Source organism: Spermophilus citellus, assembly GCF_964194105.1.
Source record: "Spermophilus citellus genome assembly, chromosome: 1".
NCBI lineage: Eukaryota > Metazoa > Chordata > Mammalia > Rodentia > Sciuridae > Spermophilus > Spermophilus citellus.
This window is the reverse complement of record NC_138182.1, coordinates 251,463,945-251,491,926: the sequence shown is the minus strand read 5'-3', so window position 1 is coordinate 251,491,926 and position 27,982 is coordinate 251,463,945. Positions and strand designations below refer to the sequence as shown.

The 27,982-nt window shown below is 34.9% G+C and overlaps 1 protein-coding gene across 7 annotated transcripts; it reads right to left on the bottom strand.

Annotated features, from left to right (window-relative positions):
- Positions 1 to 214: 214 nt before the first annotated feature.
- LOC308649136 (uncharacterized protein C5orf34) lies at positions 215 to 25,474 on the bottom strand. Of its 7 annotated transcripts, none has more exons than XM_081294534.1 (13): positions 24,112 to 25,474; positions 21,087 to 21,314; positions 20,839 to 20,928; positions 17,497 to 18,137; positions 15,559 to 15,657; positions 14,276 to 14,399; positions 10,431 to 10,522; positions 9,351 to 9,420; positions 8,447 to 8,617; positions 7,461 to 7,555; positions 6,233 to 6,331; positions 2,732 to 2,772; positions 352 to 1,729 (listed from the first exon to the last, which is right to left on the bottom strand). In XM_081294534.1, the coding sequence occupies exons 2-13, from the start codon at positions 21,279 to 21,281 to the stop codon at positions 1,536 to 1,538; spliced, it is 1,911 nt and encodes a 636-aa protein (XP_081150660.1). In that variant the 5' UTR covers positions 21,282 to 21,314; positions 24,112 to 25,474; the 3' UTR covers positions 352 to 1,535. The 7 variants fall into 7 exon arrangements, with proteins under 7 accessions (XP_081150664.1, XP_081150665.1, XP_081150660.1 ...); XM_081294535.1 differs by having other exon boundaries at positions 24,906 to 25,474; XM_081294536.1 differs by lacking the exon at positions 24,112 to 25,474 and adding an exon at positions 21,894 to 23,705.
- Between the last annotated feature and the right edge of the window lie 2,508 nt (positions 25,475 to 27,982).

The following is a 27,982-nucleotide window of genomic DNA, read 5'->3' as shown; positions in this document are numbered from 1 at the left end:
CACGGAAACATCTACCTTAGAAAAAGGACCAGCCCCAAAGAAAACGCCTCTTACAGAGGGACATTTTTCACCTTTCTTATCGTTTCTCAAAACAAGTGTCAAATGGAAAGGAAGGGCAGCAGTGGAATAAATAATTTAGTTGAAGGAATATTTAATCTCAAGCAAATTCCTAGGCTGTCCACAGAATCTCAGTTTCTCAACCACAGAACTTTTCATTGCTTGTCACAGTCTATAATTTGAGTGCTTTTAGCCATGGTAAGGGCACACTTTCTGTCTGAATACAGTTGTTTCATAATAGTCTTGGGTTTCTGGAGCTGAGGGACAACATAGATGACCTCCTGTGAACCAAAGCAGAACAAATTGTTGGTTTTCTGTCTGTCTCTAGTCAATTTACTACCTAAAGACACTGATCCATTTACACAACATATACTGAGTGCTGTGTGTGCCAGGCACTATGGTAACAAGGCTACAAAATTACTTTATGGAGGATATTCTAGTAGTGGATATTGGCCATAATGAAGCAAACAAGCTGGGCAGATTGTGGTAGGCACTTACAGGAAGTAAACAGGGTGGATATTAGAGTTGAGAGAAGAGTAACCTGTCAAGTAGTTAGGGAGGCTTCTTTGAAGAAATATTTTTGCTAATAACTAAAATATGAAGAAGCCCAGAGTGAGGAGCTAAAAAGAGACCCTTGTGCCCCTTCAACTCATTGACATGATCACTACAAATCTAGTAATTCTTTTCTTTTCATTGTTTTCCTTTGTTGCTTTATCTTTAGATGTGAGGAATCTGATTATTTATTTATTTTGTGGTGCTATTATTTTATTTTTGAATTGAACTCAGGGCCTTGTGCATGCGATGCAAGCATTTTACCAACTGAGCTATATTCCCAGCCCCAGCCTGATCTTTTTAAATAGAAAATTAGAACATTTCTGGTTGTCTGGTAGTATAATCTTACATTCTTTTTAGATATGAGTTTTTGTTCTTTCCATAGGCAAGGCTACAATAAGCACTTTTGGTGAGGACATTTCTGTTAATTCCACACATTTTGCAGCATAAATCTTTCTGTATGTTCAAAAGAAATGAAATCCAATTCATGAGACAGTTTAAATAAAACAGTCTTGGCTGAAGTACTCGATCCTTAGCTTGCAATACTGCCTAGGCTTGCTTGCTTGTTGTTTTGTTTTGTTTAGATTTAGTTATCTTTTAATAGCTCTTTGGGAGTAGAAAGTAAATAGGAGTTACTGGATACAAAAAATAGTGAATATGACACAAGATTAAAAACAGCAAAAAATTCATAATTTTACAAAAGTTTCATATATATGACATTAAATGAAAGAGTTCAAAATAGTTCTTTATTAATAAAATTTATTGTATGTATTTAAAAATTTTGCAAGTTAGGTAAAATACAACCAAAGTTAATTGTCAATTCTCATAGTCATGTAGAAGTAATACATGCAATTTCTTGGCTTACTAATAATTTTGTACCAGTCATTTGAAACAACATCCTCAAGATTTAATAATAATTCCATTTTTCACTTTTTAGAGTTTGATAAAAGACAATCAATATCCTGAAGAATTTTGGAAGTTTTTTCCAATGCTACTGATACTTTCTTTTCATTAAATTCTTCTAGCAAGGTTTCTGAAGGTCTTGGTTTATAATAATCAGAAGACTGTTCATTTTTCTTGTCAGAAATCTGGTTTAGGATACCACTATTCTCCAGTAGCACTGAGTTACTTAATTAAGGAGCTTTTCCCCACATTTAAAAAATTACATAAATATTTTTATTTTCAGAAAGCCTGGCTTTCGTATCAAAATATTATTTCTCAATAAGATTACTTGGATTCATAATAAAGTAGGGACTTCAGAAATTAGAACTACCCCTTATACATGATGAAACACATTATAAAGGAGAGGGAATATTTACATGTGCGTTTGTATTGAGGCTTGGTGATACAGAGGAAATGAATGAAAATCTCAGTAACGTTTCATGTTCTTAAGTGTTATAAAAATGGAACAAGAATAGCAATGACAGGATTATAAGCAATCTGTGTAGTGTCTTTTATTTTCTAAGTAAAAGAAATCTAAAGTAAAAAAAGGCCTTTCCTCTGTTCCAGAACTACTTTATTATTTCAGTAACATTCAAAAACCACAAGAGAAAACAAGTTTAAATAAGTGGGGTGAGAATGTACAGAATGAAAGGTTTCATAAAAGAAGTCAGAAGTAGGTACTTAATAATTTTAATAATTTAGAATAATATATGTGATAAAGTCCCCAAAGAATACCTTTACCCTAGTTCACTGTTCCTTGTTAAAGTTAAATCCAAAGAAGTGTTAACGTGATGTACCTTCCATAAATAAGAAAACATCTTAAATATTTGCTGACTCAATAAAGATCTACAATATATAAAGTATGGATTAATATTTCATAAATTATATCCATGAATTAAGCCTAGAATTGAAGGGGATTAATTCTGCAGTATAGTACATTCTTTTTGGGGGTGGGGGTGGATATCGGGGATTAACTCAGGGGCACTTGGCCACTGAGCCATATCCCAGCCCTATTTTGTATTTTATTTAAAGACAGGGTCTCACTGAGTTGCTTAGCACCTGGCTTTTGCTGGGGCTGGCTTTGAACTCAAGATCCTCTTGCCTCAGCCTCCCAAACAGCTGGGATTACAGGCATGCACCACCATGCCCAGCGGGACAGTACATTCTTTTTAAAGGATACAGTTAAACTTCTGTATCTTTTCAAGTTCAGAAGCAACAGACCTGTGCAAAAACAAAAAAACAAACAAACAAAAAAAAAAAAAAAAAAGGAAAAAAGTAAGTTCATGCTGATTTTTTTTTTTTTTTTTGGTACCAGGTATTGTGAACCCAGGAGCACTTAACCACTGAGTCACATCCCAAGCCCCTCTTTTTGTTTAGAGACAGGGTCTAAGTTGCTTAGGGCCTTGCTAAATCACTGAGGCTGGCTTTGACTTTGCAATCCTCCTGTCTCAGTCTCCAGAGTCACTGGAATTATGCATGTACACCACCATACCTGGCATGCTGATTCTTTTTTATTTATGAAATTTCAATAAGCATACTTGACTTTTTTTTTCCAAAAATGTTAAGAATTCTCTTTATATTAGCTTTACTTAGCAGCAAGTTGACTTAACTAATATTTACTGAATGCTTTTAAAGGACAATGAATAAGTCTCCAAAGATTTTGTAATCAAGTATTGATATTTTAAGGTTACAGGTTTTCCTACTAATTCTTCGTATTAACCCGGAATACTTTCTACTCTTTCTCTCTAAAGTATACCTGAACTTTAATAACCTATTAAATCCCATCACTTCTAGGAAAGATGTGACCTCTCACTGAATTTTTACAGCATTTATGTTAATCATATACTTAATTATAATGTCTTCTCTTGAATATTCAACTTTTTGATCTTCCTACCTAGATTGTCTCTCAGAAAAAAAAGATCTTTTAAAATTTTTCTGTACTTTTCATTGGTTTAATGATTAATTTTAGAAAGGCCTCATTTATAGAGAACTCTTAAAATTAGATGGTTTGGGAGGTCCCAAGTTTTTACACAGTTAAATTAGACATTAAAACATAAATCTTTAAATTTCTTCTGGAATAGACTATTAACTTATTTCATTTAGCTCTTACCATGTATGAAAAATAGACAATGAGTATGAGGTATAGGTTTGAATGTATAAAACTAGCAGAACCCCATACATGTGTGTTCTTTTACCTTATGAAGCTAGAATGATATGTGAGCAGTAGCATACAATTACAAATGATGTAAACTTCACTTTCTATAAAAAATTAGTGAGGACATTAGTCTAAAAACATGTTTTTATTCAAGTTACTTGAAAAGGCTATTTTAGCTGGGTGCAGCAGCACACACCTATAATCCCAGTTTTTTAGTCAGCTTTTTTGCTGCTGTGACCAAAAGACCTGACAAAAACAATTAGAGGAGTACAGTTTATTTGGGGGCTCATGGTTTCAGAGGTTTCAGTCCATAGATAGCCAGCTCCATTCCTCAGGACTGAGGTGAAGAAAACATCATGGCAGAAGGATGTGGTAGAGGACACCAAGTCAGGATATGGCCACCAATAAGCAGAGACAGAGACTAAGCTCAGCTCTCAAAATATATACCCCAAAGGCACACTCCCATTGACCCACCTCCAGTCACACCCTACCTCCCTACAGTCACCACTCAATCCCTTGTCAGGAGATTAATGAATTGATTATGTTAATATTCCCATAACCCAATCATTTTACCTCTAAACTTTTTTTTCATTGACTCATACAGGAGCTTTTGCTGAACACCTAATTTAAACCATAACATCCAGCAACTTGGGAAGCTGCAGCAGGAGGATCACAAGTTTGAGGCCATCCTTAGCAACTTAGCAAGACCCTGTCTCAAAAAAACAAACAAACAAACAAACAAACAAAAACAAAGGGCTGGGGATGTGGCTCAGCAGTAAAGTATCTCTGGATTCCCAGTACTAAAAAAGGGAATGTGGCTTTATTGGCTTTACTACAATGGGTCATATGTACCTTCTTGCCAGCTTGCAATCTTTTCTTTTCCTTGTATACTAGTTTATGGATGTAAATGAGAGAGATCTTTGGTCATTTTAAGCATCTGTGGAAAAGAACTTGGATATAACTTACTCCAAAGCCTGCAGACTTATCATCATTGCAAATCACCTTTAGCATAATACAATTTTTTTTCTGGCATAAGCAACCATAACAATCTTTAATTCGATTGCTCACACGATGAACCAACTTCTTATGAAATATATTCTGCACTCTTTTTTTTACTAACATCCATATTAAAATGTCCAATTAATAAGCTAATAATGGTGAGGCAGAAAAAACTGAAATATGATTTAGGCAGCTGTTCACTATATAATCTCTTTTTCCTTCAGCCAACTCTGACAAGAAAACAAATCACAGTGGAAATGTCTTATCCTTTGCAAGGGGATAGAGCTACTCCTCAATTCCTTTATCTTATCTCTCTGCTGCTGCTTCCATCCTTCCACCCACAGCTTCCATAAACAATGTGCACTTTCACTTTATAGTATTTCTTGACAGCTATTCTTTTTCAGCTTTTATATAAGAAGTATGCATATTACAAATGCTAGCCGTGGTGAAGTGATCACTTTTATAGCCATGGATAATTTCCTTTTCTTCTAAACTGTTTTTTTTAAATATTTATTTTTTAGTTGGACACAATACCTTTATTTTATTTATTTATTTTTATGTGTTGCTGAGGATCAAACCCAGGGCCTCACATGTGCTTGGCGAGCACTCTACCACTGAGCCACAACTCCAGCCCCTAAACTGTTTTTTATTAATTACTCAAGCAACTTTTCAGCATTAGCTGAAGGATGCATCTGGAAAGGTAAATCCTTACATACTTGAAATTTTCAAATAATACCTACTGATTTGATTTGATTTGTTCCAAGAAGTAACTTAGGTTCCTAAATTGTTTCTGGTATCCTTTCCCAGTATATTCAGATTATACCCTCACTGATATGAATCTGCTGAATGACTTCTTCCTGTCGTTTTCCAGTTTAGGAACTTGTATTTATGTCACATTTGAACTCTATTTACAACAAGATCCATTGATCCATAAAAATCCATCCTATACCCTAGCAGAAATCATCTGCTCCATAAAAACTATCTTCTCACTATCTCCATAGGCCAAAAGATTCTTTTTGCCTCTGCCCTTGCTTGCTTCCTACAATATCTTATTTTTTCTAAATATTCCTTTACAGCCTGGTCCTAGTCCTCTGCAAACTGAAAGGCACATAGAAGGGACTGAAATACTTGATTTGTTATTTGCTAATTAATTTGGGGCAAGTAATTAATATGACAGAAATTATTTAAAAATCAACTTTTGCTGAAAGCTTGTTAGTCAACATTTTATTCCCATTAATACTAATCCCCTTTACATGTTCCATGAACTTTTGAAGTTATCATATGTAAAAGCCTTTCATTTTGAAATTTTCAATGCAAAGTTTTCTGTTCCTCAGATGAAATATAATAAATTAAGATATCAGATTTGAAATAATTTTCAAGTTTAAAGTATCAAAAGCATTATAGGAGTAAAATATATTTAAAACTAATAAGTTTTCTTGAGAAAACAGTTTCAGGGGTTACTACTTGATACTTTAATTTCTATATATTAGTTGGCTCTTCTAGACAGATTAAAAGAAATATAAATACCAATTTTCTTCAGGAATAAAAGCTGAAGGATGTGTGAGCATCTCTCTTGGACTAATCTGGGTAAGTCTTCTGCACCATGATGTTACTGGTGTCACATATCTAGAATGAACACATTAAAATAAATACTTGAAAATGAACTTTCATGTGTTCTACACAAGTATACAAAAAATGGAAAAATCATTAAAACAATTTGGAAAAAAGGACAAATAAAAAATTAATTTTCTAAATCTTCCTCATTAGACAAAAAGGCAAGCCTTTTCTATTTTACATAAAAAATAAAATGATTTATTCACAGTCATAACAAAGATTATTACATTTATTACATTATTACATAACATTTAAGTCAAAATGAAGATAATATTTGAATTTCACTTAAAGCTCAAATTCAAGTATTCAAATTTTCCTTTTGGTTTTTCAAAGTAAATTGAGTTTCCTTAAATTTTATCATGAAAATATATCTACACATAAGACTATGTGAGCATTTGCTTACTAAATTTAAACCAGAAAACACCATTAATATGTACATATGTACATGAACACACACATAATTATAACTGAATATACAAAACAAATATTGAGTTCAATAAAGTCGAATAGAAAATGAATTCAAGAGGTAAAAAAGCAATTCTTTTGTAACACTGTCAAGTAAAATTGCTAAAATGTCAAGACTACCACAAGTAGAATTACCATAACTAATAACAAATCACAAAAACTCAAAAAGTATATTCATAAAAACTGATTTCAAGAATCGTCCCAATTTTCAGAATCATTATCAGCTAGTTCAAACTTTACTTTATAGAATATACATACTTTTTGTTAATCATGATTGCAAACCTTATTTCATATTGGTTAGGAGATCAGAATTGGTTAGCACAGTTGACCATAGTCCAATCACCATAGCAAGTCAGTTATGTCTGTTATATATTTAAAAAAAATAACTTAAATACAAGGAAGTGTAATTAAAGCATAACTTAGTCAGTTATGCTAAATGTCAGCAGAGCTGAACACTGAAGCCTGATGAAATTACTTCATTCATATTATCCATATGGAAAAACTAAAAATGTATAGAACATTTAAATAATGTTTATATGCTTCCTTTCTGTCACTTAAAACATGAAAATATTTTTTTTTCAGTGCCAGGGAGCAAACCCAGGGTCTCATGAGTACTAGGCAAGTCCTTTACCACATTCCCAGCCAAAAATAATTTTTAAAATTGCTTTTTCAGTACCTTTCATATGGTCCAGGGTGTTCAATTTCAATTAACTCATCTTGTCCATCAGGAAAAGTTAACTTACACCAACCTAACTTGAGACCTTGATTCACCTTAAAAAGCAAGGAGGAAAGGTAAATTTTATCACTCTAAAACTGAAAACAAAAACATAAACAACCTCTTCTAACTTCATTATCAGTTTAAGAAAATAAGTAGATTGAATAATGAAAATTTTATTTTGACAATTTAAACATTATATTTTACACAACAATGGGTATCAGTCACCACTCACATAATTATTAATAAAAATACTAATCCCTTGTGCTATAATGAGTTATCTTTATAAAAATGACTAATTTTGCCACACTGTTCTGACTTGCTAAGAAATCCAATGAAATCAGTAAAGTCTCTTGACAGATTTGATACCTAAAAAATTTGAGATAATGTGATTTTGTTTTCTTTGTTCTATATTCCATGGGTAAACAACAATAAAAATTATCTTCCAAACTATAGATAAGAAACTATAGTTAAGGATAACGTATATTTCAAAAAAAAGCAAAAAGACAGAATTTTGAATGTTTTCACCACAAAGAAATAATAAACGTCTAAGGAAAAATGTTTATCCTGCTCTGAACATTATACAATAAAAACATGTATCAAAACACCACACAGTGCCCCATAAATATGTTCAATTTTTATGTCAGTTAAAGACGCTTCAATAAATCTTAACTCTACACAAAAAAAGTAGATTTCAGCTGGGCACAGTGGCACATTCATGTAATCCTAGTAATGTAGGAGGCTGAGGCCAGAGGATCACACATTTGAGGGCAGGCAGCTTCAGCAATGTAGTGAGGCCCTAAACAACTTAGTTAGGCCCTGTCTCAGAATGAAAAATAAAAGGGGTTGGGGATATGGCTCATTGGTAAAGCACCTCTGGGTTCAATCCCCAGTACGAAAACAAAAACAAAACAAAACATGTAGATTTCAATCTGAAGGATACTTACCTGTCTTTTTTCAATAGAAGAGCTGAAATTCCAATTTAGGGTTACAGTAATGCCATCTACAAAGATAGCATGTACTTTGTCATCAGAGTAGGCAAGAAATCTTCCCATGTTGGGTATGAATGATTCTTGCAAAAGCAAAGGCAATATATTGCTATCATTTATTCCAGATTTCTAAAACCAAGTAAATTTAAAAAGCAGGAAATTAAAGTTATCCATTAACAAGATTTAAATTAACATTAATGAACTCTGAGGCAATTTCCCATTCTGATTCAGAAGTTTGATACTATAGAATTCTTAAGTATGTTTTAACTTTTCCAGAAGAGGATACCCAAAATAGTCTTATTTCACAAGTAGATTAAGTTTTAACATCTTTATAAAACTTTTGTTCTCCTCTACATAAAAAATAGACAAAAATTAGGAAATATGGCAACATAGAGGTTTATAATTCAGTGAGTATGGATAAAAAAAGAAATGTCTGAGAATCATTTCCTCCAAATCAGAATTAAAGAATTTATTTTTATAGTATAATAAATGTAAAATACACATCACATGATTTATACTATGTTTCAAATACAATCAATTCCCAGTTCCTTTCCCTCCATTAATAGCAAAAACAAACTGGCTAGGGGCTTGGCTCAGAGACAGAGTGCATGCTTAGCATGCTCAAGGCCCTAGGATCAATCCCCAGCGCCTCCACCATCCCCTGCACACAAATAATTAAAAGTTTGATTTTTCAATGTTTGTCAATTAGGTGGGTATTTTTTGAATAATATTGAATAAACCAATATTAATGTTACAAAAAATTTCTCTCACAACTTGTTTGAAAACAGTTTGATCTTAGAAGTATGATATAAATAATAAAACCATTTTTTAAAATCTTGATTTTGAAATAACTTTAATATACCATTTTCCAGCAGCATATGCAATAGTTATGACTTAAAGAAAGTCTCGTCTTGGCACAATGTTGGAGAATTCTGTGAACATGAAAAAAATTCCTTAAACATTTGCAAATAATGACATCTTCCCATTCTAGTAACCCATCCACATGCCATGTAATATTTTAGATGACAAGCAAATGATTTCCACTGAAACAGGTTTTGAATTCTTTTTTTCTAGAAATCCTTAATCCCCTAGAAAGTAACTACCGTTGTTTTCCTCTATACTAATCTTTCCTAGTTAAGGCTATTCCTTCAATTTTTATCAATAAAATGACTCCATGGAGAGAATTAAAAAGTGTTCCTTTTTAAGAGGTGATAGATTTACAGGTCTGAAAGGTTTAGCATAATCTAAAAATGGTGGGTAAGTCAGTCAACTATTTCTGGGATAACAAATTACAAATTCTGCTCCTTTAAATCTATTTTGAAAATTGCTTATAGATGTAAACTTATAAAAATAAATGATTTAATTCAATAATTCATTTTCATTATTCTGGGTGTCACAAATTAAGAGAATGTTAAAAGTAAGTGTACTTCACCTGTAATATACTCTCATAAATCTCTATTAATTTGAGGATAGAAAGAACTAGGAAGTTTTTCAAATGTATCATAAAAACCCCAACTTGATTTGAAGAATAATAATGATGCCACACTGACCTACAGTAAAGGCGCTTATTTCCTCTAAGCACTTGGTCACCATATATGAATGTTTACCTATAGTTTTAAAGCCAGAAGTATTCTTGTAATAATATAGATTACCTTATTTTACAAATTATGAGAATAAGGGCTGGGGCTGTAGCCCAGTGGTAGAGTGCTTGCCTCACACGTGTGAGGCACAGGGTTCAATCCTTAGCACCACATAAAAATAAATAAAGATATTGTGTCCATCTTTACAAAAATAAAAAATTAAAAAGAAATAAATTATGAGAATAGAAAAGTTAACACATTTTACCAAAGACATATACTTTTATTTTACCTGCCAATTATTCTCATCTTTAACCAAAGGAAAATGTATCAAGGTTTACAGATGTACAACACTAAGAAATTACCTGGTGGCCTGCTTAATCAGAGAACATACAGAGAACGGATTTCCTGGTCTATCTGGAGGAAGGTTATTTACTGAGTAAGTTTTCTCTTCTCTCTGAAAATTAGTTTAAAATGAAAAATCTCATTAATAACATATTTTGCCAGCCAGGCATGGTGGTACATGTCTGTAATCTCAGTGGCTCAGGAGGCTGAGGCAAAAGGATCACAAATTCAAAACCAGTCTCAATAACTTAGTGAGGCTCTTAAGCAACTCAGGGAGACCCTGTCTCTAAATAAAATATAAAAAAGGGCTGAGGATATGGCTCAGTGTTTAAGTGCCCCTGGGCTCAATCTTCATACCAATAATGATTATTATTTGCCTTTATTACCTTTTTATTGAAAATGTTTTTACATAGTAATAAGGCAGCATTTATTTTAATAGTCTAACACTATAATACCTGTATATTTCAAAGGTTTTCTATGATGCCTTTCCATTGTCCAATTTTTTTAAAGTATAGAATTCCACATATACACTCTTTTTAGTCAGTTTTTTTTTTTTTTTTTTTTTTTTTTTTTGCTGCTGTGATCCAAAAAAAAAAAAAAAACCTGACAAGAACAATATTCAGGAGAAGTTTATTTTTGGTTTCAGAGGTCTTTGTCCATAGATAGCTGGCTCCATTCCTCGAGGCTCTAGGTGAGGCTGAACATCATGGTGAAAGAGTGGTGGAGGGAAGCAGCTTACAAGTTGATCAGGAAGCAGAGAGAGATTCCACTTGCCAGATATAAAATGTTTACCCCAAAGACACACCCCTAATGTACACCTCCTCCAGCCACACCCTACCTGCCTCAGTTACCACTCAGGTAATCCCCATTAGGGGATTAATTCACTGATTGGGTTATGGCTCTCATAACTCAATCATTTCACCTCTGAATGTTCTTGTATTATCTCACATATGAGCTTTTAGGAGTCACCTACTATCTAAACCATAGCACCACTCAATACATTCTAATAGCCTATAACTTACTGTCCAATTTAAATCTTGGCTATACATAAACTAATGTAACAAAACTAATTTTCCTACATATTAGCAGAAACTTTATCTCATAAGCCACTCTTTTACCCGAAGAGAAAAGGCTATATAGGTTTTAAAAATAACTATTTTAATTGGATGAATATATCATTTTGTTAAATTTTATTAATGGAAGACCTATTGCTATAGTTGGTGGAAGACAATATTATTTACACAGTTTTTTTTTTTGTTTTTTTTTTTTGGGTGGTGCTGAGTATTGAACCCAGGGCATCATGAATGGGAGGCAAGAACTCTACCACTGTGCCACATGTCCAGCCCAGCCCTGCAGGTTCTTAAAATTAAAAGGAAAAAACAATTATTATTTTGTTATTCCTTCTGCGTTTTCTCTTTCTTAGACCTGCTAGTGTTTCCTAGGGCTTGTCTCAAGGCTTTCTTTTTGACTTCCTGATTTCTTTTTAGGTAATCCCAACAGGGCTTAAAGCTATGTCACAATAAATAGTCAGAAGTGGCTAACATGTGTGGAGTAGACACTGTATGACAGGTACTACGCTATATACTTCATATGGATTATTTCATTTATTCCTTAATTCTGAAATAAAAATTATTAATACCTGGTTTCTAGATGAGAAAACTGGGGCTGAGGGCTAAGTAGCAATAGAGATCTAATTTGAACCATAAGAGAGTGTAGCTTATCTTCTTTACTATCAGGGAAAGAAGATTGGTTTCTAAGTCAGACAGATAATTGCAGGTCTCCTTCTTACTAACTATAATGATGGCCAGGCTATAACTTTTTAAAACAGAATTTCTGATCAATTTTACTTGATGTTATCAAGTTGTCCCCATGAAGGCTGAACCAATTTATACTCCAACCAACACTATGAGAAGCACCCTTTTACCAAATCTTTTAGGGCAGTGATGCTACCAATTTAGTTTTAGACAATTTGATAAGTGAAAAATGGCATATCATTGTTGTTATAATTTGTATTTAAGTAATTTGACATAAGTAGTAAAGCTGGACATGCTTTCAAGTATTAAAGGGTTTTTCATTTATATTGCCTTTTCTAAAGCTTAAATGATTCTTAAACTTTCCTCATTTTTTTATCAGGGGCTTTGGTGTGGGGGTTTTTGTTTTTGCTTTTTGGTCTTTTTACTGCTAATTTAGTGTGGAATTAGAATATTTTATTCATTTATCTTTTCCACATTATCTGACTTATGCGATTTTACATATTTAAAATTTAATACAAATTTGAAAATCTTCCCAAATTTCTTTTCTTTTATGCTTTCTGTTTTTCTGTATTTGTACCTTAAGGCCCCTCATATCCAAAGATTACAAACATTATTCTTCTATATTTTCTTCTAACAATTATAAAGCTTGCTTTCTTACATTTAGCTCTTTTTAATTTACCTGGAATTTATTTTTTCAGAGTATGCATTAAAGCAAGAAGCAAAACAATTTTATCCCCCAAAAAGAGTCAATTGTTTTTAAAGCTTTTCATCAAAGCAGTTAGAGAAGAATGGATGTGTTGAACAGAGCTCTGAGAATAAAGCCCAAAGCAGTCCACCACAAATGAAAATCTTGTTTGGAAATTGGGTGTTTTTAACCCAAAAGCTCATGCTTCTAAAGAACATTATATTTGCCTCATTAAAAAAAATCATCACTCTCCCCCTGACAGCTTTGAGTAAAACTGAAACTCCATGAAGATGTTCTACATTTATCTTGCAATATTGCACATCCCCTAACATACAGCAGTCAGCAGTAAGACTATGCATACTCAACTTATTTGCCTGTTGATTTGATTGGACACAACACATTCACGTACTTACATATACATATGCATTATTAGTTCATACATTCATCTCATTTCCTCATTTGTCTCTCTACTAGATTAAGAACTGTTGAGGGCAAGAACTCTTTCATCTTAACCAGTGCGCTTACCAGTGTGCCTACCAAAGGGTAAGTGTTGATGTTTATTGAATGAATGAACACTCTCCTAGAAACAGACCTCTGTAGAGGAGCTGCTCAAATATATACTGAAACATTTACGAATGAAATGATTTTGGGGGTTTACTTAAAAAATAAAACAGGGAATTTGGGGCAGAGAGTGGGAAGTATAGATGAACAAGTTGGATAATGGTAACATAAGATTCATTATATTTGCTCTCTACTTTTGTACACGTTAGAAATTGTCCATAGTTAAAACACATCTCCCTACTGACTCTGATGATTTTATTACTTAAATACTCCACTCTGGGGCAAAGCATTTTATTCTATTCCTACCTATAAAACAAAATAATGTGATGTTATGGTAATTGCTATAATAAGGTGGACGTCAACTGTCAGATTGGCAGGAAACAATTTAACACTCATCAACAAATACCCACATTATTATTTATATGGTCAGTAAACATGTTATGTTTCAGTGTTTTCAAAAACAGAACAATATTATTCAACCATCTAGTTGTATGTAAAGATGAATTAAGGGGTCTTAAACAATTACATAGTGGGTGGGAAGTGGGTAGGAAATCTGCTTTATAATGTACAAATTTATTCATTCACCATAGTATACTGACTTAAAGTTACTGATTTCAGCATTTTCTATTGATTAAATTATATAACAGAGGAAATTTAGCTTCTGATTTAAACACAAATTGCTTAAGGTATTGAAGAATAGTGGGTTAGAATATAATAAAAATAAGGTGGTTATAACTAACCAGGTGCCAATGCTGATAGTAAGATTATATTAATTTTCCAGAATGAAGAGTTGGAAGCAGTGTTATATAAAAACGTTTCTATATATATTCTGATTTATACCAAAACTCTCTCATAGTTTACTTACCTCTTCTGATCCTTCTGGACTAGGATAATATGTAAAATAGTTCCCAAAATAAGCTCCCTCTGATTTGAAAACAGATCCATCTCCAGGATAAATCTCTATTGAGTTCACATTTTTATGAGTAAGCCTAAGGAAGAGAAATAATAATTGTTTTTCTAATTGAGATTAAAACATATCTGAAAGGAGTCATCAAAAAAGGGACTAAGCAAAGAAGTACTTTTTTGCTTATATAAAGAAGTGGATCATTTTATATTCTGAACCCAACCATATAAATCAACTTTTTTGCAAAAGATAAATAGAACACACAGAAGTTGTTTATGTATTTACTTCAACAACTAAACTCAGAGTTTCTGGAATTCAGGTATCTTGTCTCATTCTCACAGCATCCCCAATGCCAGTCATTGAGGCTGGTACATAAACAGTCACCAAGCTATGTCTACTGCATAGAAGTTCAATACGACACTTTCAGGACCTGAAAATAAACTTTAGTAAAGAACTAGCATAACCAATACCTGATGGTTGAAATATACCAACTGTGCAGGAAGCTGTCCCTTATAGATGACCACTTATTCCAGAGCAACCAATCAAAGTATTGGTGATATACTATTTAAAAACTGAAGTTAAAAGTTAATTTTATTGGAACATATATGAAAAATATGTTGTCCGAAGTGGGTGGATCTTTACGTAAGAAATGGAGAGCCCATGCTCACCAAAAAAAATTATTTACCTTTGCTCTTCCAACATTATTCATGGAAGTCAAACTGTCCATCTGGCCAATAGTAATACTGTAAGTCATCAGAGAGGTTAAATAGTAATTGTTGAGTATAAAGGGGAATCACTGGGTAGGATATCATGGACTAGTGCTGGTACAGAGCAGTTACTCAGTGAATATTTGCTTTGAATCTTTAATTTGCTATCATCTTCTGTAATTCCATGTTCAATAAGTAACCTTGTGATATGGCTAATTCAGACAACTAGGTTTTCTGATGCTTAGAAGGAGTATCCTAAATAACTGATATGAATATGACATTCACTAACAAAATTGACTCCTGAATGGATTTGGAATTGCTGCAAACATCTCGTAAACATGGTTTTTGTGAGTGGGTCACAAGACCCATGTGAACCAATGACATTAGTTCTGAGACTTATAAAAATGCAAGATGAAACACAGCAGTACAGTCTGCCCAACAAAACGGTGTCCTCTTGCAAGTCTATCTGCAAAGATAGTCCCATCCCATCTATGACACTGTAAATAAATAGTTCTAACTCCAACATAGGTTCCTTACCTATATATGACACCCTTATACCAAACCATTTTCACTAGTTCAGGATAGGAATATTCTTCACCAGACTCTCTCTGTGCAAGTAAATCACAAAAATTCCACCTGTAGAGGGTAAAATAAAGTCTATTTAATTCTGGTTACTCCAAATAATTGTCTTAAAAGTCAGCAAAATAGTGCCACTGAAACAACATTAATTTCTTGCTTAACTCATTAAAGTAGAATAAAATATGAAAGTATATTAATGAAGTTTAAAAACAAATCTTTTTTCCATTATTTTCAATTGTATCAGTATTTGATCTCAGCACAATTATATATAAATCAACAGTTTTACTAATCTTTAAAATTTAGCCTGAATTCAAACAAAGATTTCCTAAAATGTTTATAGTGGGACAGGCATTATACTCTTAGGACCTAAGAACTCAAAAAAAGCAGATATGGTTCCTGCCCTCAGTGGAGATTCCACCTGGGCAGGAATGTTAAATAGTAATTGTTGAATATAAAGGGGAATCACTGAATGCTATGGGCTGGTACAATGACCTAGCTTGTCTAAGATCTTTTGGACAACTACCTTAAAGAAGTGAGGTTTAGGCTGAGACATGGAAAATGAGCCAAAGTCAGCCAGTTCAGGGAAAGTGCTCCTGACAGAGAAAAGAACAAGTGTAGTGGTAAAAGAGAACTTGAGTGAACATTCTAGAGATTGCAAAAGTTCAGTTTAGCAAGAGTACAGAAAACAAGGGTAAGATAGTGAGAAAGCTGAAGATTACAGATACAGGAAGAGACTAGATCACGGAAGACCGATTAAGGATAATGGTTAAGAAAAAGGATAATGGTTTTCAACCTAAAGTCAGTGGTAAGTAATTAAAAAAGCATAAAATCTCTTTTGAAACATAATCCTGGATTTTCCAATTTTAACAAGGTAATCATGACTGAGTCATTCCCTTATTTTGTTTTAAATAACAAATGAGTACTTATATAATGACTACCTGGGATCAAATTTCAATTCTATAAGTACTATCTATGTGGCTTTACTCAAGTTATTTAACATTTCTGGGTCTCAAGTTCCTCTACAATAAGGAAATGGTACTAGTACTTACCTCATGGGAGTACTTTGAGGATTAATTAGGTAAAGTACAACAGTGCCTGGCATTTAAGCTGTTTGTATTAGCTTACTCTAAGAGCCCTGGACAGATTCCTGTCCCATCACTTACCACATCCAATTAATTTTTAAAAAGATTTTTTTTGTCGTTGTAGATGGACAGCATTCCTTTATTGTATTTGTTTCATTTTTATGTGGTGCTAAGGATCAAACCCAGTGCCTCACACATGCTAGGTAAAGCTCTACCACTGAGCTACAGTCCCAGCCCCCAAATTAATTCTTTTAGGGATAGTAACCTTCACTAAACTCTATGTTGCTAGAAAGCAGTAGCTGGGTGTTAAGTCATTTCCTCAGACACTGTGCTTACCAAAGTATCCAGTGTAGAGTAAGCCTCCCCAAAACATTCAAGGCATGGACATAGAATAAGAATTAGATATAACACCTTTGCTAAGAAAATTATTTACCATCTATTAAAAGCAAAGATTTGTGGCTGGGCGTGGTGGCACATGCCTGTAATCCCAGCAGCTCAGGAGGCTGAGGCAAAAGATCCAAAGTTCAAAACCAGTCCTAGCAACAGCGAGGTGCTAAGCAATTCAGTGTGACCCTGTCTCCAAGTAAAATATAAAATAGGGCTGGGGATGTGGCTCAGTGGTCAAGTGCCCCTGAGTTCAATCCCCAGTACTCCCAAACAAACAAACAAATAAATAAATAAATAAATGCAGATTTCTGTCAATTAAATTAACTTTCCTTGTAAGTACTCTCAGATAATTTAGGAAGAAAATTATGCTTATGTAAAGACTAATTCTCATAAAAGCTTTATGACAAATAAACCATTCTTCCATTACCTGTGCAGGTGTGGGGCAGAACAGCTAAGTAACAGGGTCCTGGGAAGAACAGAAACCTCTTTTCTTCTTTCCTCTGAAACGTCAGAAGTTAAAATTCTACTCGTGATATCTGCAGTTTTAGACACGTTGCTAACTTTATTTTGAAAATGAAGTGCTAAAGACAAAGGGTATCTCCATTCCTCTGGACAGGAGGCGACAGACCAGCACTGCTTTACCCATGTGTATACATACGTGTGATTTGTACCAGGAAAAGGCAGCTCTCCCCTTTCTTCACTTCCATTTATACAGTTCGTCTTCCCTAAAGTTTCTTTGGATTTTAAGACCTGGCAATAAAGCTCATTTTCTTTATTCTTCAGTCTTTGTCCTGATAAAGTCCCATATGTAAAGATTTTGCTGTTTTTTTCAACTAGTCCACCTTTTGGGGCATGATTATTTTTTTCTGAAAATACTACAGATGAATCTGGCTTTTGACTAACTTTACACAAAAAATGCACTGTAAATTCATGCTGAGATTTGGGCAGGCAAAGGTATGCATGACCATCTAAAGATGTTATCTTCACAGTGCCACTCTCTGTACATATCATGCTATCATCTGGATCGAGACTGGGCCATCTGACTTCAGAGATGTCAATGAAGATGCACTGCATTAAAAGAAAGGGCATGGTGAGTAATTTCTGTTAACAGTCACATTTTTCAATACGTTTTGAAAAACTTTTTCTTAGTTATACACAGACACAATATCTTTGTTTTGTTTATTTATTTTTATGTGGTGCTAAGGATTAAACCCAGTGCCTCATACGCATGAGGCAAGCGTTCTGCCACTGAGCCACAATCTCAGCCCAACTTTTGATATTTAAATATCAAAAGTTATTGAGAAAGCTCTTATTGCTTGTTTGTATTTTTACTACTTAGACTGAAAAAATGGAGAGCCTAATATATAGCTGTCTAGAGAATATGTGATAGATAACATTCTCTCTTAGTAAAAGAGGTAGAAAATACACACAAACTGAAAGGAAAGAAGAAAAAAAAGTACCTTGATTGTATTTAGTGTTAAACATATTTAGTGTCACAGATATTCTGTGGACTGTGCATGGACCATGTTGCGCATAGTAGCCTCCTGAGGGGATAAGTCTGGCACTGGGAACTCCTTGGGGCACTCCCCATAGGGACTGACCACCTGATAAGGTGAACTTCTCCCTCAATCTCTGCCTAAGATCCCACATAGCAACTGAGATGGGTGTGACCTGCCAAGATGTCAATCAACATGCTGACTACAAGACATCACAAAACAAGACTCTACTCTTGAAATCTTACCCCTGCCTGTGATGTACCCCCTTAAATAAACCACCACAGCCATTTTGTCTTTGTCTAGTTCAAGAACCAATGTGGACTAGATCTATCAGAGGCTTCGCTTTTGTAAATATATTTCTGAGTGTGTTCTATTATTTGTTAATTATTTGAGATATTAAGATTTAGAGTGGCTTGGACTCCTCTGGGCAGAAGAACCCCCCCCCCCCCCCCCCCGCCATGAGATGCTGGCTGTCTTCTCCCCCAAAATTTAGGTTTAAAATGTACACTGAATTAGAGATAAGTAGATTGGCATATCTCCCACCCTAAAAGTCTACTCTGAAAAATAATATAAATGAGGAAGGAACCTACACTGTGCTATATTTTTTAAAATATATTTATTTTTTAGTTGTAGTTGGACACAATACCTTTGTTTATTTATTTTTTTAATGTGGTGCTGAGGATTGAACCCAGGCCCCCGGACGTGTGGCATGCTGAGCTACTACCCCAGCCCTACACTGTGCTATTTTACAATAAAAGCAATCAGAGCTTAACTGGTATGGAACTAGCACAAAAGTCACTTCCAGAACAATTCAGAAAATACAAAAACAGACTCATTCATATCTTAAATTGTTACAAGTGATAATGTATGCTTTTATATATTATCAAAGGGGAAGACAGGCTTACTTAATAAATGGTACTGGAATTACTAAATAGCTTTTGGGGAAATGGTGTCTTAGAAGGTTATCACATGGACTTAAAAAATAAGATAATATATAAAGTATCTGCCAGATGATACATGGCATACCATAAACTAAAATAAATTCCCAGTGGCTTAAAGAGTAATTTAAAAAATTTTAAGTACTTAAAGGTAAATTGATCCTGACAAATAGGAAAAAGACTCATAACAAATAACTGTGCCTGTTGTGTTTTTTCATCTAACATATAAACAGAGGTGGCGCATACTATCTTAATTAAATGTTTAATTAATTTGACATTTCGGCTTCCATGTATATAAAAACTTAATTTTAAAAAACCTAATGTCAAAAAAGACTCTTGAATTATAGTGCCATCTATGTTACAATGATAAAATAAAGGCAGTATTTATTTTATGGCAAACCTGGTTTGTAAAAATGGTCAGGAACTTTTTTTTAGAATTAGACTATCTAATTATTCTATTGCAGAATCAGTGGCAAGCTACATAATTTCAATGAATAAAATTACTCAAAAGATACAATGAGGGGCCAGGGATGTAACTCAGTGGCAAAATGCTTGCTTAGCATGAGGAAAGCCTAAGTTACATCTCCAGCACTGAAAAAAAGGATAATGGGGAAACAAAACCCTCCAGACTAAGTTAAAGCTTACACCTTTTTACCACTCCTTTGCCACAATACAAAATAATACAATTATTCAGTAGGCAGTAAGCATCATAAAAGCATAAACAGGTCGCAGAAAGATAGTCTGGGGTTATGGGTCAATGGTAGAGCCCATGCTTATGCCTATCATGCCCAGGGCCCTGGGTTCAATCCCCAGTACAAAAAAAAAAAAAAAAAAAATACAGTAAATACAGTCTTCGGAGTTAGAGAAGTTTCAAATCCTAACTCTGCCACTTAGAATATTATTCCTAGTTCTTGGCACATATAGTAAACCTTTAATAAATGATGGCTATTATTATTATTATTCCTCAAAATGTAAGCTCAAATATAAGCAAAAGAATAAAATTATTACACATGTAATTACATATTCCTACAGATTAGGCCCTTTGCATTCTATAGCTTGTTTCTACTCCCAAGTGTCCTAGGGAGGATACAAACAAACAAACAAAAAACTGAATATTAAACTACCAGTTTCTAATTACCTATTCTCAAATCTTTATTTATAAAAATTAGGTTTGAGGGACTGGGGCTGTGGCTCAGTGGTAGAGTGCTTGCCTAGCATGCATGAGGCACTGGGTTCAATCCTCAGCACCACATAAAAATAAACAAATAAAATAAAGGTATTCTGTCCATCTACAACTACAATTTTTTTTTTAAATGAGGTTTGAAGAAAAATTACCTTTTTTCTTTCAGAAGGTATGATGCTTTCAGATAAAAAAAGGCAAGAAGCTGAAGAGTTTCGAAAATCTAGGGCTCGCTGTAGTTGCTCCTATAAAAAGAAATGTCAGATTTAATCTTTAAAAATATAAAAAGATTTGAAAATCAGTTTAGAATGACAGTAATCCAGAATACTAATTACCTTTCATATTCTAGCCCACTTCAACAATATTTTAGTATTAAAAATAGTAGTTTTATGACATTACTTACTCGGTAAGTGCTAATAACAAAGTGTGTCCTTTGACGAATTCTTTCTGGTTGTTCTAAAGGGTGTGCTGAAACAGGAGGTGACTTTTCAAATAAAAATTCAGAGCCACAGGGAGAAAGCTGCAATTTGGAACCATCAACATACTGGACCTGCACTGAATCATCTTCATAAAGTACCATTTGCACTTCGGCTGCCATTACAACAGGGTAAGAAGTCCTTTCAAGGCGAGACTGAAGGAAATGGAAACCACAATAGCAGATAGTTCTCTTAATGTACAAAAGTTCCACCAAAGTAAATAGATGCATTTTCTAAGAACATAAGAAAAACACTGCCACTGCATTTACTTTTGCTAGAAGGAAAGTGATCTTTCTACAAACACTTTCAATGATCTAAAATTAACATAATTAACAAAATGCCTTGATTAGCTCCTAGGACTTCACTCCATAGACACATAACCTAGAGGGAGAAGATAGCTCACAAATGTTAAAACTGTTTTTATCAGTTTTTGTAGTTTTACTTTTCCTGAGGTTTAATTTTTGTAAACTATATATATGCTCAGGATATAATTTCAAATAACAAGCAAATTACACTGTTGCAATAAGAATGCAGGGAATCATCTGAGGTACATGAGACTGAGAAGCTGAGTCACAAGGAACTATCAGGCCTAAACCACTGAAAAAGAAATTCAGCTACCTGGATTCTTGTCCCTAGCCTGGAGTTTAAAAAGTAGTTCCATGACACTAGTGAATCAGCTAATTAAACTTCTAATGTCTTACATTCATCCTCATTTCCTGAATTTGATTTCTTACCTCGAAATGATTATCTTCACTAGTGTTCTCTATACAGGTATAATGAAAGGGCAATTAGAGAACTAGGTTTCATTGATACTCCACATTTACTAGCTTACAGCCCCAGATTGTTTCATTTGTAAAATGGGTAGTAACAGGATTATGAGGATTAAATGAGAAAATACACGAAGGTGTCTAGCACGGTAAAAGTTGCCTTGTAAGAGCTCAATAAATCTTATGAAATATTTTTTATTCCTTTTCTAATACTTCCTGCTTCCCCTTCCATATATTAGCCCCTTGATTTCTCCAGTGATCAAGTTTCACTTGTCAGAAAAAATAACTTTCCATAAATAAGACCTTCCTGTTTTATCCCTATTTCCTATCCATAAACTTCTCAAATGTAGTAAAACTCTTATTGCCCACTTTCTCTCTTATCAATCTTGGATTCATTACAATTCAGCTTTCTCCTCTCCCTCTCTATTGAGACTGTTTCACAATAGTCACCACTGTCTTCTTAATACCAATGACTTCAGTCTTTATCCTACTAGAGATCTGATTAATCTGTGAAAATGCTGTAAACCTTCCTTTGCACCAATTTTTCCCTTTCGCTACTACCACCACCTCACACCCCAGTTTGGGATGTGAGAGAAGTAGAGAGAAGTAAAGAGTTTCTCTCTACTTCTATTGCTCTCTTTAATCCTTTTTTTTCTTTATTCCCTAAATCAAGGATGCTTCAACCCTGACCTTAGTCCCCATTTCTTCTTACTATACTTATGTTACTTTTAAGCTTCACCCTGACTTTTTAAACCTCACCTCATTTAAACTGCATGTGATATAGCTCATAATCTTGTGTGGACTATGTCTGAACATAAGTATTTAGCTATATAGTCTCTTTTGAGGAAATCACACAATTCTATTTATTTTAGTTCTCTAGAGAACTTCTGATCTTCCTCCAGAACTTTCAGCTAGCTGCTTGCTATTCTGGTAGGTTGCTTTCCATGTGTCCTACAGATAAATCAAATTCAATATAGACTAAAATGGAGCTTAATCATTCCTACCCAAAGCAGACTTCTAGGCTCAGTGGTAGAGCACTTGCCTAGTATTAAAAATAAATAAATAAATAAGCAGATTTCTATAATATTCCCTAATCTCACTTTCACTCTTATCTCTTCCCTTAAGTCCAATCTAAATTCAGTAGTCAAAGCAATCTTTTGAAATAAAAATTAGATCTATCATCTGCTGGCTTAAAATTCACTAATATGTTCCACTCTCACTTGGAATAAAATTCAAACTCCTAGGAATAGCCTACAAAAGGCCACACAATCTTGTCCTCTTTCTCTGTCTCCAAATGTTATCTCCTAACTCCCTTCCCCTTGTTCAGGACATTTAGTCATATTGGTCTTTTTAACATTCTTTAAATAATTTCTTTCCTATCTCAGAATCTTTGTACTGGTCTTTCTGACTTTTCCATGGTTCATCACATCATTAGTTCTTTGTCATCCTTAAGGTCTCAACATAAATGTCACTCCCAAAAAGGCCTAACTTGACCAACTAAGTTAAAGTTGCTCCCAATCACCTCCTATCCTACTTCATATTTTTTCTTCATAGAGTTTACTACTATCAAAAGTGACTGTTTTGCACTTTCCCATTAGGGTATAAACTCAAATAGGCAAGGACCTTTCCTATTTCCAAGGACAATTCTATCTCTGACACCTAAAACAGTATTAGGCAAATAACAGTGGTACAATAAATATTCAGTGAATGATTAAAGAATAAATAATCACATTTAAAAATTCTTGCTCCCCTCAAGTTTGCAGTTTCAGTTAATGGCACTTAAAACGGTAGCGCGCTTGCCTGGCATGCGTGTGGCCTGGGTTGGATCCTCAGCACCACATACCAACAAAGATGTTGTGTCCTCCGAGAACTAAAAAATAAATATTAAAAATTCTCTCTCTCTCTCTCTCTCCCCCCCTCTCTTAAAAAAAAAAGTAGATTAGCAATACGTATTTGAATTCTTACATGCCCCCATAACAAGTCCTGTTGATTCTCTCTCTTGAACTTGGCTTTCTTTAAACTTGCACTTTTTTTTTTTAAATCAACTTTCTCCATAACTTCTGCAGAAGTCTAGGACCTTTTCCCTGGTTTTTTTTTTTTTTTTTCCCCTCTCTAATATTGCTGTCTTAGGGAGCTTTCTACAAGTTAGGCCATACTAACTGCTTCACATCCCTTGTTTACATACCTGTTAAATGGCAACAAATGGTAATGTTTCTATCTCTCTCTCACACACACACACATACACACACATCCCTCAAATATGTCTCCCTGGTGCTTCAAGAAAAAAAAGTGGTGCTTATTTTCTTATTCCAAATTGCATAAAACAGTTTCTATTATTGGCCAAGTTAAAAAAAAAATAGCTGGGGTTGTGGCTCAGAGGTAGAGCACTTGCCTAGCGTGTGTGAGGCACTGGGTTGGATCCTCAGCACCACATTAAGTAAAATAAAGACATTGTGTCAACCCATAACTAAAAAATAAATATTTTAAAAAATAGCTTTACTGATGCATAATTACTTTTAATTATCTTTGGTACTGGAAATTTAATTCAGTGGTGCTTTACCACTGAACTGCATTCCCAGTCCTTTTTACTTTATTATTCTGAAGCAGGGTCTCACTAAATTGCTGATGCTGGCTTAGAACTTGGGATCCTCTTGCCCCATCCTCTGGATTGGAAGTATAAACCACCGTGCCTGGCTATAACTGCCTTTTTTTAAGGCTTAAATAATCAAGCATACACAAGAAACAATGTAGTGCTCAAAGTCCCTGACATATCACAAGAACCATAATCTGGCTCCAACCCTCATTTCCACTGTCTAATTACTGTTTGCGTTCTCACACCCAGCATATTACGTCAGAATTTAAGGACAGAAAAAACACAAACTAATCTGTTCTTGACATCACTGGGCAACTCACTTATCAAAACATAGTATCTAGTTACCGAAAAAGCCTCATTCAAACAACCACAAACGACACACTCACACAGCAGTTCTGAGCTGCAAGTTGTGGGAAGGAGGTCTCTTGAGTTTTAATTTGTCAAAAAGCTTGAACCGCACAGCGTCCGCGCCTGCCCACGACTGCTTCTTCAGGAATACTTCTTGAATTAAAAAAAAATTGATGAAGGAAAACAATCAGTTGCAGAGGCCTTGGGCCACAGAAGAGGGTTTTGGCTGAGAAGTTTTGTGGTTAAATCCCAGCAGCGGGAGATGGGCGGCAGCGCCAGCGGCGACAACTAGGAACAAGGGGAAACTACAGCGGTTCCAACCTCCGCGCGGGGTAAGCAGCTATATGTCTCCGGAAGAAGAAAAACCGGATGTCCCGCCCCAAGTCCCGGGCCACACCCCGGGTAGCTACCTGCAAAGGGAGGGGCAGGAAGCGCGGGAGAGGGTGGGGTTTCTCAGACGGATATCTGGTCTGCGCGCCTTCGGCCTTCACTTCCGATACGTGACTCGGAAGGGGAGCTGCTTGTACTTAAATTGGTAAGCAACAGCCTTGTGGCGGTGCAGCCAACCGCTGACCAACCACCAGGGTGGTGTCAGCGGAGTGATCCTTCTGTAAATAACCTAAACGACAATTATATCCCTCAGTAAAGCTGATTTAAAAAAAAAAAAAACTTAGAAAACTTGGCCTCTTTCTCATAAAGCATCAGAAAATGTCTTCCAACTATATTTACTAATTACCATTAACAAGAATGTACCGAGAACATCATACTATGTTTGCCTTTAAATAGTATGGCTAAAAGCAAGCCCCTTTAAGCAGCATTAGGGCGGAGAGAGGTCTAAAGGGCAGGGGCCAGATCATTATGGATTTGAGTTGTGGACTATTAGGAAAAGAGCACGTCTTTTCTGGCCCAGATTTTTGTTTTAAAACAGCCTTATTGAAGTATACTTGTTTATTGCAAGGACTTTAATTTAAGCAAAGGTGGCAAAACCGACTGATGGGAAGACACCTAACTTCCTAAATTCACCTTCATTTCTAAAAGACTGATATGCAAATTGATCTATCTTCTGTGAAGTATAAAATGTCGAATGGCACTATACAATGCTTAGTTATATTCCATCCCCACCATTTCCTCTTTCAATGTCTAAAATCCTCTTGAATAGAAATTCTACTAAAGAAGGATTTTATGATTCTACTTGCACTTCTGAAAGATCCTGCAACTGCTTAAGAGAATAGATTGTAGGATGCAAGAGCAATATGGCAAAATCACTAGAAAGCTTTTGAAAAAGCATCAGGAGAGAAAATAGAACTTAGTACCTAGGCAGTAAGGAAAGAGCACAGCTCCAAGAAATATTTAGGAACTCCACTCTCTTCTTGGGGTTTATTGAACCTGGAACTTGAGGGAGAGATGTAGGAGTACAAAATAATGCCAGGGTTTCTGATTGGAGCAAGTGGAAAGGTTGCAGGGCCACCATTGAGAGGGAGGAATAAATTCAGGGATAGCATGACTTCAATTTTCTAAGTCTACCTGGTGGAAATGATAAGTTAGTTAAAAGTCTGGAATCGAGATACAAACAAATCTATAGGTTGCTGGCTGATAGGTACTAACTGCAGCTACAGGAGAGAATGAACAGTCCTAGAACATTGTAATGTGAGAAAGAGAGTGGTTAGTACTGAGCTTTGAGAAACAATAATACTTACAGATTAGGTCAATAGAAGTCCACAAAAAAATTGAGGAAAATAATAAGAAAGCAAGTTATTATGTCTTAGATAATTAGAGATTTTCAATTTTTGTGTCAGCACTGCCAGAAGACAAGCTAAATTGTTTCCTGGGGCTGGGGTTGTGCCTCAGTGGTAGAGCACTTGGCCTAGCATGTGTGAAGTCCTGGGTTCAATTCTCAGCACTACATATGAGCAAATAAATAAATAAAGGTCCATCAGTAACTAAAATATATATAAAAAAATTGTTTACTGAATTTAGTGATGTAGAGGTTGCTGGTGACAATAGTGATGCTCATTGTGTATAGTGGAGAAGGCATAGTGGATTTGAAGATCAAGTAGGGAATGGAGAAAATGAGATGAGAAGTCTATGAAGTAGGCGTAGAATTATAGTTTGAGAGAAATACCAGGGCCAAATCTCTTTTCTTCATTGGAGTGACATGTTCAATAGATGATGCAGGGTTAGCTCAGGCAGAAGTAATCAGAGGATGAAGGGGTTGTTAAGAGTGGAAAGGGTATGAAGCACTTAAACAGAAATTAAAAACAGATGATTGGCAGCCCTGAGAACCTAAATGAAGATGGCGATCATGAATTTACAGTAGTACAAACCTACAGAAAACATGCTTTACAGCACTGTTGGGTTCCTCCACGGTTGGTGTTTTGCCAGGCTGACACAATAGGGCAACAGCATACGTGAGCTTAAATTATTTACAACTGCTACAGTCTAGTCAAACAAAGACCACTAGGCTTAAGCCTATCATCCAGCAAAAATCAATTATTAACTTGCAAGCAAAGAGGCACAAACCAGGGGAACTGAAGATGGTATATTCCACTAGGGAGAGGACAAAGCCATCTTTGGTAAGGTTTTAATTTCTGCTGAAGGATTCTGAGGACATTATAAGGGAAGGTTTTGGGTGGGATTTTGTTTCTGCAGCAAGACTGGAAGCGCAAGCCAGGCAGGGTGGTGCATGCCTGTAATACCAGTGACCCAGGAGGCTGAGGCGAGAGGATCACAAGTCTAGGCCAGCCTCAGCAGTTTGGCGAGACCCTGTCTCAAACAAACAAACAGCAACTCGGGATGTAGCGCAGTGATAAGCAGCCCTGGGCTCAATCCCCAGTACCAAAAAAAAAAAAAAAAAAAAAAAAAGACTAGAAGTGGAGATTAACTAGATTTTGGGTGCTGTCATGAGACAAGAGAAGTTAAGCAACTGGATATCCCAAGTAACAAACGGGCAGAAATAGTTCTCAGGGTTTCATTATTAACAAAGCAGTAGTCACACAAAGTGGAGGTCAAACGGCATTTTACAGCTGCTATAGGACCCTGAAGAAAATGTTTTCTGTTAACTTTGCAGCTGGCTTTGTCTATCCTCCCAACCTAACAGTATAGGTACTTTTCTCTT

What these genes read in the sequence shown, in the direction of transcription:
- LOC308649136 (XM_081294533.1), bottom strand. Translation starts at nt 21,389, where the DNA reads ATGCATCTATTTACTTTGGTGGAACTTTTGTACATTAAGAGAACTATC. An exon ending in TTGTTATTAGCACTTACCGA is followed by an intron (nt 20,929 to 21,086) that starts GTAAGTAATGTC and finishes TTCTTTTTATAG; the next exon opens with GAGCAACTACAGCGAGCCCT. An exon ending in TCTGCCCCACACCTGCACAG is followed by an intron (nt 15,658 to 17,496) that starts GTAATGGAAGAA and finishes TACCCTCTACAG; the next exon opens with GTGGAATTTTTGTGATTTAC.